The sequence below is a fragment of the Artemia franciscana genome, chromosome 10 (assembly GCF_032884065.1).
Source record: "Artemia franciscana chromosome 10, ASM3288406v1, whole genome shotgun sequence".
NCBI classification, from domain to species: domain Eukaryota; kingdom Metazoa; phylum Arthropoda; class Branchiopoda; order Anostraca; family Artemiidae; genus Artemia; species Artemia franciscana.
The window spans coordinates 43,434,825-43,456,119 of record NC_088872.1 but is presented as its reverse complement, the minus strand read 5'-3'; the positions used below and the strand labels follow the sequence as shown (position 1 = coordinate 43,456,119).

At 35.8% G+C, this 21,295-nt stretch overlaps 1 protein-coding gene across 4 annotated transcripts in view; it reads right to left on the bottom strand.

Moving 5' to 3' along the window:
- Window positions 1-21,295, bottom strand: part of LOC136032219 (long-chain-fatty-acid--CoA ligase 1-like) — a 139,715-nt gene that overhangs the window by 21,996 nt on the left and 96,424 nt on the right. For all 4 annotated transcript variants that reach the window (XM_065712432.1, XM_065712433.1, XM_065712434.1 and 1 more), the window contains one exon: window positions 13,493-13,636. In XM_065712432.1, the coding sequence (XP_065568504.1) occupies window positions 13,493-13,636 (144 nt within the window). The remainder of the gene's footprint in view (window positions 1-13,492; window positions 13,637-21,295) is intronic.

Genomic DNA, 21,295 nt, shown 5'->3' with positions numbered 1-21,295 from the left:
CCTGCCCCAACTACTCAAGTTGTTCTTTCATTGACGTATTGCAGAATCGTTTTTTTTTTCGTTAGTTTTTTTTTCACCTTAGCGTGAGACAAAGAGAAGTGACAGAATAGATGGAAAATATATGATTGGGGCAATGTATTTGCACATTGGAGGGGGGGGGGGTAAAGTATTTGGACAGTGTGAAGTTAGAAAACATTCCTTAGTTCATAATATGCAGAAAAATTGTACCAAACATATTAGGCATACAGAGCCGCTATACTTTACCCTCCCCCCCTAATGCGCAAATATATAGCCCAAATATGTTTCTAAAGTAACATATTTTTGTCATGCATAAGTATATTTCATTAGGATTGAGCTTCAGAGAGGCATATTAGAAGCATATTAGGTCCTGAGGGTATATCATACAAGTAGCAAGCTTCTTATTCTAATTAAACAGTCCTTGTGTTTTAAGAGTCGTTCTTTAAAAAAATTAAGACAAACCGTCTAAACTTTAGCGTAAAGAGCAAGGTAATGAGAAGGGGGCAACCCTTTCATATATGGAATTTCATATATCTTTTCGTTTTGAGCGTTAACATTGCTCCTTACTTTCGGTTGAAGGAACTTGTTTTTTTATATTTAATTTCTGATCATTTTTCAAATAATGGCGGTAACTCTGGCTCACCCTCGAAAAAAATTACCTCCCCTCACGGTAAACTCCTCCGTGGAAAGTTCCTCTTACATAAAATATGCCTCCCTTAAATTTTTTTCCGGACAATTCCACCCTCACTGAAAATTCCCCATCCCCTCAGTACAATTTCTTGCAGAAGATTCAGCCTGAACAATTCTCCTTAGCATACTTTTATTTGAAAAAGGTTAAGTTCTAATCTTTTTCAGACCGCTCCGGAAATCCTCCTTCCGTGGAAATTATTTCCCGGAAATCCAACCACGCTGAAAATTTCCCCAGGACAATTCCAACGGAACACCTTCACATGCAAAATTGAGTAGGCAAAAAGAAAGTAAGACCAATAAAAATAATTTCTTATAGGAAGTCTGTCAAATTTCTTCAGTGTAAAATTTCCCCTGCAAAGCTCATCCCTGGAAATCTCACTCCATACGGAAAATTACCCCCTAGGAAACCCTCCCACACCACAAAATCCCCCCGAAAAGAGTGTATACTTTTCAATAACAAGCAATATACGTAAACAATGGGCAAAGTCTATAACACATATCCCCAGGGGCTGGGGGGGGGGTCATGTTATCTCTAAAGCCATAGTTGTAAGACTTTTCAACTATGCTGAACAAAAAGGCAATCCCAAAATTTTGATTGGATGATATTGAGGAAAAGGAGGCGTGGGAGGGGGGCTAGTTGACCTCCAATTTTTTTGGTCTCTTACAAGGGGGAATAGAAACTTTTAATTTCCCTTCAAATGAGCCCTCTCTCAATGTTCTAGGACCATTGGTTCGATATAATCTTCCCAGGGAAAAACCAAACAAAAAAAGAAGCAAAAACAAACAAATAAACACGCATCTGTGATCTTGTTTATGATAAAAAATACAAAATTCCACATTTTTGAAGATAAGAGCTTGAAACCTGAACGGTAGGGTTTTTTGATACGCTGAATCTGATGTTGTGATCCTCATTAAGTTTTTCTTACTTTCAGGGGGAGTTTCCCCTTTTTTCGACAATCAGGCATATTTTCTTGGGCTGAGAGCCTTTTATGGGTAGAACTAAGCTTCATGAATCTTGTATATTTGGAATCAGCATGATAAGCTGATTCTTTTGATATATTTACTGATATCAAAATTCCATTTTTTAGTTTCAGTTACTATCAAGCCGTGCTACTCCTTACTTACAGTTCTTTACCACGAACTGTTTAATTAAGAAAAGGTAAAATAATAATAAAATTTATTTCCGACGAAAAAAACAAAAATTTTATTTCGACGAAAAAAAAACTATATCTTCATATACAAGATGACGAATGACTTCGCAAATTGCAGTTTACAACCGTAGTATAATAAGTTGAACTATGTCAGAAGCTGAAATTTTTCGGAACATTTAGCCCCGTCTTTAAAAATTCTTGCTTAAAGCCTTGTAAAACTCTTAAACCATAGTGTGAAAGAAACTGCGCATTACCACGCTTTCTACAAGAAGTTAAAATTCAAATAAATAATTTCAACTTACTCGGGTCGTTTAGAAACTAAATTGATATATTCCGCTTACATATTTTTACCATGTTGCCTCTAAAGCACTTCATTAACTCTTATCTGTGTACGTTCATAGCCTCTTAGGAAATTGACTTAGTAATTACCTACGATGAAGTCTTATGAATCTGATTGAATATTAAATTAAGTATTTTCCAAGAAGCAAAAGAAGATACTATATTTGGATTTAGAGGTTGGATTCAGGTGCAAGCTAATTGTCTACCACTTGTAACAAAGGAGGAATCTTAATTTTTCAAATAAACAGCGAGTTTGCCTACTATGCAGTGTTTTGGAGGATGGATTGGGACAATTTTTTTTAGGTACGATGATTTGACAAACCTAAGGGATGATTTGGTTATTGGTGCAAATAAGGAGTTGCTACTAGGGATTCTTAAATCAATGTCTCCGATATATATATATATATATATATATATATATATATATATATATATATATATATATATATATATATATATATATATATATATATATATATACTAATCCAACTACTCCTTATCTTTCGTCAGGGACAAAAAAAATCTAGAGTTATGTGCAGACGAACACCGTTGTTTAAAGCATAACTCTAAGTCAAATCATTGTCCATCTTTTTTCCATTCTAATAATACCAGTTGACCATATCCGTGGAAACGGTCAACTGGTATTTGTTCATATTGACTGACAAGCTTTGTCCTATCCTCGTTGTAACTATTAGCTTTAGTTGCACCAATCAACATCTCTTTCAAAAGATTGATTTTGACACCCATGACTTTCGATCAGGGAAGGTTTTACAAATCTGAAATATCAATAGCATAAAATGGAAACCATCATATCATACTTCGAATATTTATATTGAGCGGAGCATTCCTAAGGCTAAGCTTGCCAGACCAGGGCAAATATCAGGAGAGACTTTTGCCCTTAAAATGAAATTGAAAGTAAATCCTAGACTAAATCTTGGCGAGTCTTTGATCCCTTTGTTTAAAGTAGGTATCTGCGAGGATTTGAGGAAGTCTCGAAGAGAATTTTAATAGCTATCTCTTTAAATTTCATGAGCAAACACTTGACACAAATATAGCTAGAGTGGTCAATACCAAAAATTAGTAAAACTAAAACATAGAAATTAGGTATTCATTTGTGAAGGTTCTACTTTAGTTTCTTTTTTTAACGTAAGGTTCTACTTTAGCTTCATCGATTTCAAACTAAGAATAGGATATACATATATAAATATATATATATATATATATATATATATATATATATATATATATATATATATATATATATATATATATATATATATATATATATATATATATATATATATATATATATATATATATATATATATATATATCAAACAGGTCGTGGTAAAGAACTATAGTAAGGAGGGACCCGGCTCAATAGTAGGCTAACCGAAACTCTAAAAATGGAATTTTGATACCAATAGTTGCATCAAAAGAATCGAATTTTAATGCTGATTTTAATATAAGTTTCATCAAGATCAATTATACCCATCAAAAGTTAAGAGCCTGAGAAAATTTGCCTCATTTTAAAAAATAGGGACAAACACTCCCCAGAAGTCATACAATCTTAACGAAAATCACACTATCAGATTCAGCGTATCAGAGAACCTTATTGTAGAAGTTTCAAGCGCCTATCTACAAAAATGTAGAATTTCGCATTTTTTGCCAGAAGACAAATCACGGATGCGTGTTTATTTGTTGTTGTTTTTTTTGTGTGTGTTTTTTTTTTCCATGGACGATCGTATCGACTCAGTGGTCCTATAATGCCGCGAGAGGGCTCATTCTAACGGAAATTAAAAGTTCTAGTGCCCTTTCTAAGAGAAAAAATTGAAGGGCACCTAGGCCCCCTCCCACGCTCATTTTCCCCCAAAGTCACCGGATCAAAATTCAGAGATAGCCAGTTTATTCACTATAGTTGAAAAACTTAATAACTATGTCTTTGGGGGTGACTTACTCCCCCACCGTCCCCGTGGGAGGGGCAGCAAGTTACAAACTTTGACCTGTATTTACATATAGTAATGGTTATTGGAAAGTGTACATATGTTTTCAGGGGGATTTTTTAGTTGGGGGGAGGGGAAGTTAAGGGGGGCTTACGTGGGAGGATCTTTCCATGGGGGAAGAGAATTTCAACGAAGGAAGCGCAGGATTTTCTAACATTATTTAAAAGAACAATCAACTTATGGTTTTTCAGTTCCTTGATAAATTTCCGTTTCGTACGGAGCCTCAAGTCATTAACTAAGCCATCACCCGGGCGACCACAGTTGTTCCAAATAGAAAGCCACAGCTTGGCCGAATTACACGCATTCATTAGATCTCTGTTTTTTGTTGTTATTTTTTTTACCAATCTTCTAGCTGAGACTTTTTACGAACACCTGAGATGTTCTTTGCACTTTGTGGCAGCACAGCACGACCACATAAAAGATTGAAAGGCACTTTGATTTTGCTCAGCATCTCGTCTCAGACTTAACTGAAAGACTCACTGGAAACATTTTTCTAATCTCGGTTCTGTATTTGAGCCATAGGTGGGGACGAGTAAAAGCAAATAGAGATAGAAAGGTGGTCAAAGTAGAATCCTTCTTTTAAAACTTTGACATCGTGACTGCCAAACGAAGCAACAACATGGTCTAAGTTAGAAGTTGAGGAAATCGGCCCAATATATGGAAAGCTATCATTTTTAGGCCACACACAATAGTCAGGAGGAACGCAGCCCCAAAAGATTTGTGAGCGGAGAGACATTTTATTTGTTTTATCTACATTAAAATCCCCGCTGATGATAGCAGATTTAGAGGCAACTTCTTTTTAGAAACCTGCCTGAAGGCTTGCAAGCCTTTAAACGTTAATTAGTACATGATTAGCGGCTAAGCTTAGCGGCAATAAAGTAATCAGTCTCTGCTAATAGCTTGCAAGGGAATCGGGATAGGATAGCGAGACTGCCAGATGGTCTGCCTCGCGGTCACATAACTGCACTACAAAAGAGAAGATAAAAATTAGAAAATAGCTGTAACAGGCTTTGGCAGTCTTCTGACTGGAAATGCTCCTGAAACAGAACTAGGTCATGGGACTGCAAAAACTCGTAAGAATTGGGATTCGATCGGTAACTTTTCCATTAATATTCCGCGACGAAATTCGGCATGTGAATCTCATTTCGAACCAGATTTACCTTTCAGCAGAGCCTGTGCAATAGGGCTTTTGTAACTGTAATATGGGTGGCTGTCTGATTTGCAAAGAGTACATTTTTTCGGTTTCCCGCACGGGCTGTTTTAGAATAGAATATGATTTATTGGCTAGAATGACACACAAGCTAGCATAAGCACGTCAAAATAATTACAATGGTAAAATAAATGTTAAGGAATAAACATAGTTACAAAGTTAAATCAATTATTAAAATGCAAAACAAATTAGGGAACGAAAAAGTTTTTGTACCTCATGGTCAACATTTGGGAACATAAGTCGAGTTGGTTATTTGGAGCTCTACGAGCATTAAGTCTTGTATTAGGAAGGATTGGAGGAATTTCTTTGAAAGGGGGAAGAAGACGTCGATGATAATCAGAACTAAGGCACTTGTGCCCAAAGTTCATAATAAGGAAGTGACGTCGTGATTCCAATGTAGTAAGTTCAAGTCTAGCCAAACCTTCATTGTAAGTAGTATAGTACGTCCCCAGTATAATTTTTATAGCTCTTTTTTGAATGCTTTCAATTTTAGAACATTGGGATTTGGTCAACCCAGGGTGCCAGACAGGGCAAGCATATTCAAGACAAGGTCTTGTATAAGAAAAATAAATTATTTTAAGGTTCTGGATTGATATGGAGAACCGTTTGAGAAGGGAGAAAGATTTAAGGAGAAAACCACCTGTTTTAAATAAGTGAAAAGAGTGAGACTTCCATTTAAGGTCATTGTCCAAGTGCACACCAAGCAGCTTAACCATGTTTAAATTTCGAATACAAAGGTAATTATTGATTGGGGGTATATTTTTAAAAAGGAGAATAGTATTAAACTACTTTTCGGTATGCTTAGGTTGAGTTCTTAGGTTGAGTACTTTAGGTTGAGTTCTTAGGTTGAGATCATTCTTTAAGTTGTTAATGAGTGAGTCAAGTTTAACGCCCAAAGTATTTGAGGTTTGACAAAGGTTAAGCATTGTTAAATCATCCGCAAATTTAAAAGTGTTGTCAAAGTTTGGTAAAACGTTGTTAAAAACAATTAAAAATGCTAAAGGACCCAATTTAGTCCTTTGGGGTGCTCCACAGGAAATCGAGGTAAAACCTGATGAATCTCCGTTAGGGAGGACTACACATTGCTCACGACCAGACAAAAAAAAACTAGTAACCATACGTAAAACAAAATCTCTTGACACCTAAAGCCCTTGCATTATCAATAACTGTCTGATTATCCAAGTTGTCAAAGGCTTTGCTAATATCAGCAAAAACAGCCTCAACGTAGGAACTACTTCGCTCAAGATGTTTGAAAACAGTGTCAAGTATATAACATAAACAATGCGTGGTGCTATGATTCGGCCTAAAGCCAAACTGATTTGGGTTAATTTATCGTCAAAGAGGAAATTGTAAATAAAACTTTCAAAAATTTTAGAGAAAATAGAGGTTTTTGATATCGGTCTTAAGTCGGAGGGAACTTTTGGGGTCTTGTTTTTCGGCATATGTGATATAATAGCTCGCTTAAAACACACTGGAAAAATACCATCTACAAAACATTGGTTAAAAATTGCAGTTAGAGGTACACTTAAATAACGAGCACATTTCACAATCAATTTGGTAGGGATATCATCTGGGTATTCTGAATTATTTATATCAAGATTTTCGAGTTTAAGCTGGGTCCGATGTATTTCAAGCACAGGAATGTTACTCACTGTACTGTTGGCCGGCATATTTTGGAGTGGCGGATGAGTTTTACAAATTGAAGCAAAGTAATCATTTAGGATGTCTGCACTCACTGGGTCACCATTACTATCCAGTAAGAAATTAAATAAAAAAACAAGTTTTTTGAAATGAAAGTAAGGAGCGACATTAAAACTTAAAACGAACAGAAATTACTCCGTATATGAAAGGGGCTTTTCCTCCTCGACGCCCCGCTCTTTACGCTAAAGTTTTTTATTGTTTTAAAAAGTAGAGTTGCGAGAAAGAATCAAACTCTAAAGTGTTTTGTAAGGAGCGAAAGAATCGCTCCTTACTTTCATTTCAAAAAACTTGTTTTTTTTATTTAATTTCTGAAAGTTTTTGAATTAATGCATGTCTGATTTTGGCTCTCCGTACATAAATTATTAAAATGAAATTTGCATATTAATTCTTTTTTTGGCTAAATGGCTTTCTCTTAGTTTTGATCAGACGATTTTGAGAAATAAGAGGTGGGGAAGGAGGCCTAGTTGCCCTCCAATTTTTCGGTTACTTAGAAAGGCAACTAGAACTTTTAATTTTTAACGAACATTTTTATTAGTAAAAAATATACGTAACTTAAGAATTAACTTACGTAACAAACTTTTATATTCTTATATTTTTGATTATATATATGAGGGGGTTTGTCCCCTCGTTAATACCTCGCTCTTCACACTAAATCTTAAGTTTTGTCCCAATTCTTTAAGAATGACCCCTGAATCAGAAAGGCCGTATAATAAATAGTTGAAATTACTAAAAATAATTTAGCATAAAGAGCGAAGTATTTATCTCCTCCTAAATGCCTCGCTCTTTATGCTAAAGTATTTTTAGAACCCCTCATATGCGTAATAATCTCTGTTCGTTTTAAGTTTTAATGCTTCTCCTTACTTTCAATTGAAAAAACTTGTTCATGTTTATATTTTCATTGGTTTTTTTTATAGTAATGCTAGAAAATCCTGCGCCCTTTTCATTGAATTTCTCTTCCCCCATGAAATATTCCTCCAAGGAAAGATCCTCCCATTTAGCCCCCTCCCCTGAACCCCACACCCAAACCAGAAAATCCCCTTGAAAACGTCGGTACACTTCCCAATAACCATTACTGTATGTAAACATTGGTCAAAGTTTGTAACTTGCAGCCTCTCCCCCTGGGACTGTGGGGGGGGGGTAAGTCATCCACGAAGACATAGTTATTATGGTTTTCGACTATGCGGAACAAAATGGCTATCTCAAAATTTTGATCCGTTGACTTTGAGAAAAAATGAGCGTGGGAGGGGGCCTAGGTGCCCTCCAGTTTTTTTGGTCACTTAAAAAGTGCACTATAACTTTTCATTTCCGTTAGAATGAGCCCTCTTGCACCACTCTAGGACCACTTGGTCGATACGATGACCCCTGGAAAAAAAAACCAAAAAACAAACAAATAAACACGCACCCGTGATTTGTCTCCTGGCAAAAAATACGAAATCCCACATTTTTGTAGATTGAACCTTGAAATTTTTTCTATAGGGTTCTCTGATACGCTGAATCCGATGGTGTGATTGTGTGATCCTATGACTTTTAGGGGGTATTTCCCCCTATTTTCCAAAATAAGGCAATTTTCTCAGGCTCGTAACTTTTGATGACTAAGATTAAATTTGATGAAACTTATATATTTAAAATCAGCATAAAAATCCGATTCTTTTGATATATCTTTTAGCATCGAAATTCCGTTTTTTAGAGTTTCGTTTACTATTGAGCCGGGTCGCTCCTTACTACAGTTCGTTACCACGAACTGTTTGAAACTTAGAAGAGACCTTTCCCATGAGATCTTGGATACATTTGTGGAAATTCTTGGGGTTAGAATACAGTAACTTATTAAGCACGTGAGTATCATGCTCTTTTCTTGCTTTAAGGATTTCACAAATAACAATGTTTCGAAGTTTTCGAGATTCTTGGAAAAATCCTTCCTTAAAGAGTCTATCTCGTTCATTTATTAGGCACAATTTTTTTTTATTTATCCATGGTTTACAATTGGATTTGTAATTGACTCTTTTCACTGGAAAGGTGTCACAGTATAACTGGAAAAGTTCTGCTGAAAACTTAGAAGCCATTTCATCCCCATTGGTAAGATATAGGATATTGGCCTAGGATTTGGAGCTAAGTTTTACTCTGAAATGGGCAATCTTCTCGTCAGTAATGGGTCTATAGGAATAACTGATCAATGGTTTAGGGGTAAAGGATGATAAAGGGGTCCAAAAGCGGCATAGATGGTCACTTGCGCCTAATAGAGGGGCTATTTTTGGGGCACAATAGTAATCTTCAATGTTCTAACCTGGTCAAAACTAACAGCAGCGCTAAGCCACTTTTGGTCTAGCTCATCAAAATCACCACATAATGTAAGTGCAGCATAGAGGTACATGCGGCGAATTCTGTCAGTGTAAAGTTTCTGATATACCGTCAGCTCCTTCTTAAATCCCCTACGAGGAGGGTGATAAATAATACAAAAAATCATGCAAGATACGTTTTTTGGGAGGTGTTAGGGTCTGGTCCAGAGCCATAAAACTTCAGTTTTGGAGTTTTTCTCTATTTCAGAAAATGAAAGAATCCGATTTGGGAGGACACACTTACAAAAAAGGCCACTCCTCCACCATGAGATAGAGGAATACCATCTTTATCCAATCTGGGCTTAAAATGGGAGTCATAATCAGGAATCGAGCAAGAATCTTCTGTAGCAGACCATTATTCTGTAAGGCAAGCAATATCAATCTGGTTTCTGTCAAGAATAATTTGCAGATTCTCCATTTTATTTACTAGTGACCTTACATTCGCAAGAAGGATTCTAGGAAATGAGTAGGAGGAGTGACGTATCATAGCAGCGTTATTGATAAAAACTTTCCTATCCGGGCTTTCTTTCCCTTTGTCAGCAATAGAGCTGCTGCTCATAGTCTCAGGCTCAATTTTAGGGCTCCCGTGACCTTTTTCTCCAGAGAGGGAACAACAAATTTCGTTTATACATGTACTTGAAAGATGTCCGTATGATTGGCACTTATAGCATCGAAGGGGAAGAAACAAAAACTGTTGAATGGGGAATCATTCGAAACCGATCACTAATGAGAACTTCATTGCTCGTAGTAAATTTCAGCCTGAAAGATCTGGTAAAGCCACTTTGCTTTGCTTCACTACAATTTGGCACAAGAGACGTGACGTCATCAGAAGTCAGATAATTTGGGACACGTTTGACTATTCCAAAGTGAAAAGGACTTTTAATCTTAGCACTAATAGTGCTGCTATAGCTATGAAGCGCATTCTCTATTAGGTGAGCATCACTTTTGGAAGCAGTGATAACTTTCCAGTCACCTCAGGCTCAACGATTTTTGAGCTAACGTCACCACATGCTTGTCCTAGGAACTCCTTCCTTGATTGCGGTTTGGCTAGGTTACTTGGTAGATTTTTGACAGTCACGGCATAGGATGGTTTTGAAATATATTCAGCAGGGACTAACGCAGTTACATGTTTACTTTTCGAGAAGTTTTGTTCCATCGGAATGTCTAATTTGTTACATATTTCCGTAATCTTGCCTGTAACAATCACTTTACTTTCACCTGAGATCGAGGGGGCTTCTTCTGGCTCAAAATAAGGAAAGTAGGCAGAGCAACTTTATTGTCATCGCAAGTCTGTAACAAATTGATCATTTCCAAAACATTGTCGCTCATAGCACCCTTTGTGGACATTCGGGCAAGACAATTCGCTTCAGTCCATAACTGGGCTGCTCTCTTTGCAACTTCATCATGGCTTTTTCAAATTCTTACTGCACGTGACAAAAAATTTAATATGGGATTCCAAATGAGCTTACCGGCCATCGTAACAATATATATGTTTCCTATCCTAAAAAATTAGATTTTAACAATTTTGCTTTAATTTTTTTTAGCTTTAAAGCTAAAACCAAAATAAAATAACATCTGTTAGATTTTAAATTTTGCTTTTAATCTAAAACAGCAACAAAATAACAGTTCTGTTCTGTTTTTTCTCCTCTTTATTCTACAAAAATTTTAATTCAGTTTTCTAAATATTATATTCCAAACTAAAAGAGATATACATAATGCGTCATGGAATACAGAGCCTCGTAAATTCCTAAGGCTAGTATAAGAAGCCAAGTCAAATATCAAGGGGAGCTTTTCCCTAATATGAATTCTAACTCAGATCCATGAAGGACTTTGATCCCTTTGTTTACAGTTGGTGTCTGCAAGAATCTGGTAAAGCCCTTCCAGGGAATCTCAATAAGTAATTCTTTCCAGTTAGTGACTTCAAGGATTTCAGATTCACAGATGTGGTACATATTTGCCTAGTAATTTGTAGTCACAGCGCCCCTCCAAAACCAAGCTTTTTCAGAAGATAAAGGAAAATAGGACAGGATTTATCTGTCCATAAGCCACAAAAAAAGCCGCGTATGAGTGAGCATCTTTGTAGACACGGCAAGGAATTTTATTTTATTCTCTTTCGACACGGCGGGTGTTCAATTTATAAAACTCTGAAATCGTGTCAATATTTTATCGTCTTTTGCTGCAGAAAGAAGACGTATGTTCTTTTCATTTTTAACATAAGAATTTTGAGTTCAAGCAGCAAATTCAAAACGGAAAGTTTTAAACATTCATTTAAAAAAATGATCCAAGATAATTATTGCTCAAGAATGTTGTGACTAAAATCCATTAATTAACTGAAAGAAAGCTAACAGTTTTTTTTTTATTTAGCATTAAATAGTATTAAAATATTATATTCAAAACTGCTTCCTAAAGTGTGTTCGATATGCTATCCCCGGTCGACATAAAAGGCACAAATCAAATGCTAAAGAGTAAATTTTTGACATGATGTCGAATGTCTCTATGAATTCCAATTGCCCCTCTAGATTTTGAAAACCACCTTTGTTGGTATTTCCATTGCAGATACCTCCTGTTAGTTTTTTTTTTTTCAACAAATTGGAATAAATGAAAAAATCCCCCTCCGCCTATATTTTCGTTGATTGCTGCCCCTGGGATGAACCAGGGAAGATGATGTCAGTAAATACAAAGTACTTTAGTCTGCGTTTCTCGTCTCCTTTAATATTTTAATTCAGCTGCAATATTTTAAGTGACATCAAGTTTTCGTCAGAAAAAGAGTGAAGAACAAACACAGAGATAATACCCAACTTTCTTTGGTTACTGGCGTCATCATTCTATGCCGCTATAAGCACAATAAACTGACTAGCACATTTTTTGGTTTTCTACAGTTCTAAACTACCCCCTACTATTGGTGAGTGAAGTCTGTGTGGCGATTAGCCATCTCTCTTTTGATTTAAACGAATATCAAAAGCTTTTGTACAGGTAAGAGTCTTTCTGGTCCAGGCCATCCTCTAAAAATTCAATAAAATAACCTAAAGTAAATATATCAGTATATTTACAATTTGTCGTTGCTAAAAATGTCCAAACGAAAAATACTAACGAGAAACAAAAAGTTCATAAGCCTCATTGTCTCAAAACAACTATTTTTCAGGTAATCTATTATGAAACGGGAGGCCTACGCTGCGAACAAAAAAAAAAAAAGAGAGAGAGAGAAAAAGACTAATACTAATTCATGCAAGATTTCTTTATGCTTTCTAAGCAAACCTATGAACTTTTAATGAGCAAAGTATAAAAAGAAAGTTTTTCACCTAATTAGAGGGACTGGATATATCAAGAAAAAAAGCTTATTTCTATATTTTCAACAATTGCCAACCTAATTAGGGTTGCTATGTCTTAGATTGACAAGAACAGCAAGGTCTTTTCTATGATAAATAAAACGTGAGTATGTATAATAAAAGAAGAAGAGAATACTTACGAACACGAACAATTACATAAATCGCCGAATACTTAAGAACACAGACAAACACAGCTTCATACCTGTGAATAACAGTTCTGGAATATATGCCTAGTATAAAGCAACCCACGTCCCATTTTCAGCCAAATTAAAATTAAAATTTTGGAGGAAAGTGTCACTCTAGTCTTAATTTGTTTCTGCTTTAAAATAGTATACTCAAGAGTTATAATTTCAATAGCTCTAAATTCAATCTTGCGACTCACTTCCAAGAAGTATAACCCCTCTTTCTGTTCAATCAAATTTGACACATAGTCAGGGACAAAGTTTTCGCGAAAAAAAAAACTTATACATAACAGATTTGTGTATATGAATTCATCATGCTTGATACAACTATACTGTCATATACTGTTTACAGAGAATTACGACAATTTCCTTTCTTATCGATACGAAGATTCAGCAACCATTAGTTACAAAGCCGAAATTAATTTATCACAGCAAAAATAAAAAGCAAACGAGCATGAGATAGGGAGAAGAGAAAATTGACTTAAAGGCAAAGAAAAGGAGATAAAAAGAAAGAAACTAAGTATAAATCATTTTTTTACCTTCAGGCTTTCGCCATGAACAAAGACTTGAGCCACGTAACTGCTGCTCTGATAAATATTTTCTACTTTCTCTGGGGCAATATATTCTCCTTGTGACAGCTTAAAAATGTGTTTCTTTCTATCAATTATCTTCAAGGTTCCATTCTGGAAAAAAAGGGGGGAAAGCTTAGCATAAACAGCAACATGATTGGAAAAGGAAATTTTTTGTTTGGAAAAGTTAAGTAAATATAACTGCATTGTGCGTTAAAAGACACATGCTAGGCAAGTATATATCTGAAGATCGCCAGTTATGTATTTAGAAAAGTTTGAAAGTTTGAAAAGTTTTTTCACCTTTCTTCCCCTATGTAAGTAAGTAAGTTTTATTGCACTAAAAGCCCTAGGGCCATGACAATACAAATTAAAAAAAATTTTCACTTTATATAATTGACGTAACATATACACAACATAAACAAAGAAAAACTCAAATCACAAAGATTTACTTCTGCGCTTCATTGTCAAGCTGAGAAATCTTCCTAAATTTTTAACACTTAAACCTACACTTTCTATACACTTCATTTCTCAATTCACTCAATTCTACACACTCATCAAACAGGTAACGAACTTTTAAAGTTCGTTAGGGTGGTAGTGCAAGATATGATAAGATATATAACAGAAAACTTGCAACAAATATACGACACGGATCCCTGCAAAGGCTCCACGGCCAGGTTAAATTATTTATATTGTAAGATAATAATTTGACCCAAATTATGTATTGCATGACTGAAACTTAATTTATGAAGTAAAATTAGTCAGTAACTGATACAACCTTATTCATGTTGCCAAGTTTTGATTTTTGCATTTCCAAGTACAATTGTATATGCTTGTTTATACATTGGAGTTAGATATAAAAGTTAACTGATAAGAGATTCCTTCGTGCATATGCGTTAACTGTCAAACAGTTCGTGGTAACGAACTGTAGCAAGGAGCGACCCGGCTCAATAGTAACCAAAACTCTAAAAATATGAAATTTTGATATCAGTAGCTACATCAAAAGAATTGCATTTTAATGCCGATTTTAAATATATAAGTTTCATCAAGTTTAGTCTTACCTATTAAAAGTTACGAACCTGAGAAAATTTGTCTTATTTTAGAAAATAGTGGAAAACACCCCCTAAAAGTCACACAATCTTAACGATCACACCATCAGATTCAGCGTATCAGGGAACCCTAATGTAGAAGTTTCAAGCTCCTATCTACAAAAATGTGGAATGTGTATTTTTTTTGTCAGAAGGCAGATCACGGATGCGTGTTTATTTGTTGTTTTTTTTCCAGGGGTGATCGTATCGACCCAGTTGTCCTAGAATGTTGCTAGAGGGCTCATTCTAACGGAAATTAAAAGTTCTAGTGCCCTTTTTAAGTGACCAAAAAAATTGGAGGGCACCTAGGCCTCCTCCCACGCTAATTATTTTCCCAAAGTCAACGGATCAAAATTCTGAGATAGCCATTTTATTCAGCGTAGTCGAAAAACCTTATAACTATGTCTTTGGGGACGACTTGCTCCCCCACAGTCCCCGTGGGAGGGGCTACAAGTTACAAACTTTGACCAGTGCTTACATATAGTAATGCTTATTGGGAAGTGTACAGACGTTTTTAGGGGGATTTTTTGGTTGGGAGAGGGGTAGACAATAGGGGGATATGTTGGGGGAACTTTCCATCGAGGAATTTGTCATGGGGGGAAGAAAATTTCCATGAAGGGAGCGCAGGATTTTCTAGCATTATTTAGAAAAAAAAAACAATGAAAAAATAAATATGAAAAGTTTTTTCAACTGGAAGTAAGGAGCAGCATTAAAACTTAAAACGAACAGGAATTATTACGCATATGAGGGGCTCACCTCCTCCTAATACCTCGCTCTTTACGCTAAAGTATTTTTAGTGATTTCAACTATTTATTCTACGGCTTTTGTGATTCAGGGGTCATTCTTAATGAATTGGGACAAAATTTTATCTTTAGTGTAAAGAGCGAGGTACTGACGAGGGGGTGAACCCCTCATATATATAATAAAAACATGAGATTACAAAAGTTCGTTACGTAAGCTAATTTATAAGTTACGTTTATCTTTTACTAATAAAAACATTCCTAAAAAATTCGCAAAAAAAGTAGCCTTTTAAGTAACCAAAAAATCGCAGGGCAACTAGGCTTCCTCCACCGTTCCTTTTTTTCTCAAAATCATTCGATCAAAACTATGAGAAAGCCATTTAGCCTAAAAAAAAAAATAAACTTGCAAATTTCGTGTTAATTATTCCTCAGCGGAGAGGCAAAATCAAAACATGGATCGATTCAAAAACGTTCAGAAATTAAATAAAAAAAACAAGTTTTTTTTAGCTGAAAGTAAGGAGCGACATTAAAACTTAAAACGAACAGAAATTACTTCGTATATGAAAGGGGCTGCTTCCTCATCAACGCCCCGCTCTTTACGCTAAAGTTTTTTACTGTTTTAAAAAGCAGAGTTGAGAGAAAGAGTCAAACTTTAGCGTAAAGAGCGGGGTGTCGATGAGGAAGCAGTCCTTTCATATACGGAGTAATTTCTGTTCGTTTCAAGTTTTAATGTCGCTCCTTACTTTCAGCTAAAAAAACTTGTTTTTTTTTTTATTTAATACATCACATGATCCATACTATCGTCCATACTTCCACACATAGAGCAGAACTAAGGACCATCTTGCCTGCTTCTCCTCCTTAAATACTTCTTTCAAACCTCAAGTAGTAAACCATTCCCCCTTAATTTCGTTATATACTTCAACACCTCTTTTTTGAAATTCACCTTAAACAAAACCGTTTTTTAGCTATGATAGAGCTAAAAAATGCCCTTTTTTATTGGCCCTCTGAATCCCATTGCTTCCAAAAAATGACAGAAAATTTAAAAAGACAGTCAAATGATGGTAAATAATACGACACTATATTAACTTGGCTATTTCTTAAAAAAAAAACAAGTTTTTAAACGGAAACTATGGAGCAACATTAAAAATCAAAGCGAACAGAAATTATTCCGTATATGAAGGGGTTGCTCCCCCCTCAATATCATGCTCTTTAAGCTAAAGCTTTTAGCAATTTTAAAAAAGCTTCCTATTCTAATTAAACGGCCCTTGTATTTCAGGATCCATTCTGAAAAAATGAGACAAATAGTCAAACTGTAGCGGAAAGAGCAAGGTATTGACGGGTGGGACAACCCCTTCATACACGTGGTAATTTCTGTTTGTTTTTAGTTTTAATGTTGCTCCCTACTTTCCGTTAAAATAACTTGTTTTTTTATATTTAATTTCTGATCGTTTTTTCAAATAATGCCGATAGATTTGGCTTCCCATCCATGAAATATCCCCCCCCACTCAGAAAATTCTTCTGTGGAAATTTTCTTCAACGTAAAATACATCCTCTCCTTCTCAGTAAAATTTCCCTTCAGACAGTTCCATCGTCACTGAGAATCCCTCCACCCTAGATTTTTTTGCGGATGATTGAGCCTAAAAAAATCTCCCTAGCATACTTTCATGAAAAAAACTTTACTTTCTAATCGTTTTCGCGACCATTCCGGAAATCCCTCCTTCCGTGAAATTTTTTTCCCAGAAATAAACACGCTTAAAATAGCCCCCGGATAATTCCTCCGAACATCTCCACATGCGAAATTGAGTTGGCAAAGCGAAACTAAGACATTTAAAAAGAACTTCATATAGGAATTCTGTCAAATCTCCCCATTGTAAAAAAAAATTCTGGAAAATTCACCCCGGAAAATTTTCCTCCCTAAGAAAAATTATCCCCATGGAAACCCACCCCAAGCACAAAATCTCACCCTCGCCCCCACCTCAGTCTGTATACTTTCCAACAGCAAATAGTATACTTAAACAATGGGCAAATTTCATAACCTTAAGGCCTCACCCCATAGACTGTAGGGGGTCGTTTTATTCCTAAGACATAATTGTTGGATCTTTCAATTATAATGAACAAAATGGTTATCTCAACATTTTGATCGGGTAACTTTGGGGAAAAAGGGGCGTTGGAGGGGGGCTAGTTGTCCTCCAATCTTTTTGGTCACTTAAAAAGGGCACTAGAACTTTAAATTTCCTTTGGAACGCACCCTCTCCCGATCTTCTAGGATAAATGGTTCGACACGATCACCCCTGGGAAAGACATTAAAAAAAAAAAAACAAATAAACACGCATCAGTGATTTTTTCTTCTAGCAAAAAATGTAAAAATTATACATTTGTGTATATAGGATGTTGAAACTTCTACAGTGATACGCTGAATCTGATGGTGTCATTTCCATTAAGATTCCTTGACTTCTAGGGGGTGTTTTCATCCTGTTTAAAAAATCAGGCATCTTTCAGGCTCGTAACTTTTGATGGATAACACTAAAACTGATGAACTATATATATTTGGGATCAGCATAATATGCTGATCCTTTAAGTCCATCTTCTGATATCACAATTCCGTTTTTTAGAGTTTCGGTTAGTATTGAGTCGAGTCGCTCCTTACTTACGGTTCGTTACCACTAACTGTTTGAAAGAAAAAAAAAGCAAAACAAGCGGTGTTATTTGAATAATGTCGAGATATTCCTTGGGGATGACCCAGTAATCTTCAATTTTTAAGATTCGGGGCGTTAGGCCGTAGTTTTCGCCAAGGCAAAATCTAGGTTTTCTTTCTAGAGTAAAGGCTTCTTTATTGTCATTACGAGGACTGAAAAACGGTACATTCAAGATGTCGGAGCGGCCACCCATTATTATCACAAAAATAACAAGTAGGTCTAATTTCAAAATTGTGCCAATTTTTCTTTCCAAAAATTAAGGATTTTCCAACCGATAAGAATCCTTTCCAAGGTTTTATATAGCTGCATACCAGAAATTGCTTTCCAAAAGGACAAAAAGCATATATGTTTTATAACAGTTTCTCAGGTAACCCAGATTGGTTCTTCCCCACTTGTCATTCTTTATCAGCTTTGAATATAGCTTCATTTCACTGTGGTTATTAGTCCTAAGAAAAGAAAATTCTGCGTCAATTCTATTCCCCTTCAAGTGTATTCTTTGTTTACTTTACTTGTCGTAAATGCAGACTCGAGTCATACAAATTTGCCACCTGAAAACAGAAACGCTTTTGCTTTGGGTCAGAGGTGGGAGGGCTGCAGTTGGCAGCTTCGTTTGAGTCTGAGATTTTCCTCACTTAGGGAAGATCCAACAGCCGAACGTTTAACCCCCTCCATTCCCTGTGATAATTTTTTTTGAAGAACATTACCAAAGATTTCTGAACGATATTTTAGAAGAGCTTGGAATATCATCGTCCCATAGACTGCATTTATGCACACAAATGGAAAACAAAAGAGCATTTCACTACCACACCTGGATGCAAACTGATTGGAATACGATCGGGCCCAAAAAAAAAGAAAGAGCACCCCAATACTCCCATCCCTAAGCTAAAACAATGTAGTTGAAGTTTCAGACAGGAAAATTTAGGAAGAGGAATCAATTAGTCGGTGCACCATTATGAGCAAATGTATATGCGCCTAATAAGGATCCCTCTGTTTTCTTTAGTCTAAGTTTTTTTTTTGAATAGCCCTCATATGATATCTCATATCCGCATATGATATAAGCCCTCATATGTTATAGAACTCGACGCCACAACATTCCTCACGAAATTAATAAAGCAAATGAACAAAAACAATTTAAACTGATTTATGAAACAAAATGAAGGGCTAAGCCATGCACAATAAATTACCATCCTCAGAGCAGTAACCAGATCTAATAATAAAATTATCTCTCATTTTTATTTCCGAAAATAACTAATTTTCTAACTTGTAAGGATCTCTTACCAGATATTGTAGAACTAAAGCTCTATAAATCTTCACATTCCTACATCTTATCTAAGCTTTAGAAGCAAAATCCTGAAGGGAAGAAGCCATTAAAATGAGAAAAGGCTGACACAAACACGACGAGAAAAAGAAATAAGAAGTCGAGACATTAAGTTATAAGGATTACACAGGAAGTGATGTTTTGAGTGGAACAAAGCAAATTGTCAACAACTTTAAAAACTTTTTGAAAGGATGATATTCGGATAAGAAGCGTTTCTGTATAGTCACTCCTATTTATAGCAGCTTATTATACACAAAAACCAGGATATTGCAACATACAATTGAATTCAGAAGACGAACAAAAACCCAAAACATCCTCTTACACAGGGGGATCTGGAACCAATACCATAGCCAGGGGATGGGACTATGGATTCCTAAATTCCATCCCAAAAATGTGGAAACCTGACAAAATATATGCGAAACGACTTTATAATGGATAATAATATAACCATCTCAAGATTAGACACACCTGGATTAAGTAGGACCTACCACTCCCTTCTTGAATTAGGATTTAGCAACAATTGAACAAGACCTATATGAAAAATTAAAAATTATTTTCTTTCAGACACTAAACTGTTCTAGAGAATTCGTATATACTAAATAATACGGGTAACTAACTAAGACACTCGCTCCCTAAAAATAAACGTGCCCATGGGGCCTTCCCCCTACCCCCTAATTTTTCAAAATTTTCTGGACACTTTTTATTCAAAAATCTCAAATAAATTTCCACATTTCTTATTATCCCCCGGTCCCCCCAAAAAAAAATATTGATGGAACGGGCAAACCCCAAAATAATGAACTTAGTTCAACTATGCCTCTTTTTTATTGTCTAAGGCACCTTTGGCCAGGTTAATTTGTGAACGTATTTAGGAATAAAAAATGAGACTCTAGAGTTACATTGCTTATGCAGGAAGCGCTAATGTGCCAACGACTTTCGATGACATGAAACAGCACGTATAAAATGCTTATGGGAAGATGAAAAACAGTTGAGGACTCAAGAGTCTTCAGTCCAGCGAATTGAAAACTGCATATAATTACACAGACCATATAATTTAACGTATTAACTAAACTAGTTTAGGTTCGGAATAATCGTGATGTTATTATGTCCACCTATTCTAAAATTAAAAGTTTTTGGTAAATAATTTTTTTGTTAATATTTTGAGCAGTTTTGAGAATAGCGTTTTTCCTGAATTTCCAACTCTTTGCTTCATCGTACTATTAACTCTCATGCATTTCTAAGGTAAAGTTGAAGTATTTGTAGATTTGGATAGGATTATTTCTCGAAACGCTTTTCAGACAAAATGGGATTCTGATGACATAAAGAGTCCAAGAATTTAAAATCAAATTGGGGCTACAACTAAAAAATTTTGAGTCACCCCGAGTGCAAATCAATAGGGTGTCTTCATGTTTGTTACCCCATTACCAAAATTCACGTAATATCTGCATTCCAAATTAATAGCCAGACAGTGGGAAAGCATTTCCTGGATCCCACAGACAGTGGGATCTATCAGAGATGGTACAGCACGGCTCATAATGAGCCTGACATACTAAATGATGTTTGGGAAACTTGCTTCAACAAACTTCTAAATCGACTGCCATGCATTAACCCTACATGTATACCAAACACGCAATTCCTAGACCTTATGATAAATATTGAAGCCGAATCTGCTGGGAAGAACAAAGGCAAAAACGTCAAAAAAGCTGAGGTGTGGGAGGTGCTGAGCAAAAGATAAGACCTGGGCCTAGATGCTTAAATGTTCTGTATCTGCATGCATTTCGGCATAGACAGCAATTTTGCAACAATTCCAAAAAGAGAAGAAATCCCTAAAGACTGGACTAGAAGCACCCTCGCAAAACTGGAAAGGTATGTGCATACACTGGAAAGGTATCAGCCTTATATCAATACCCAACAAACTCCTGGTGACTGTCCTCCTA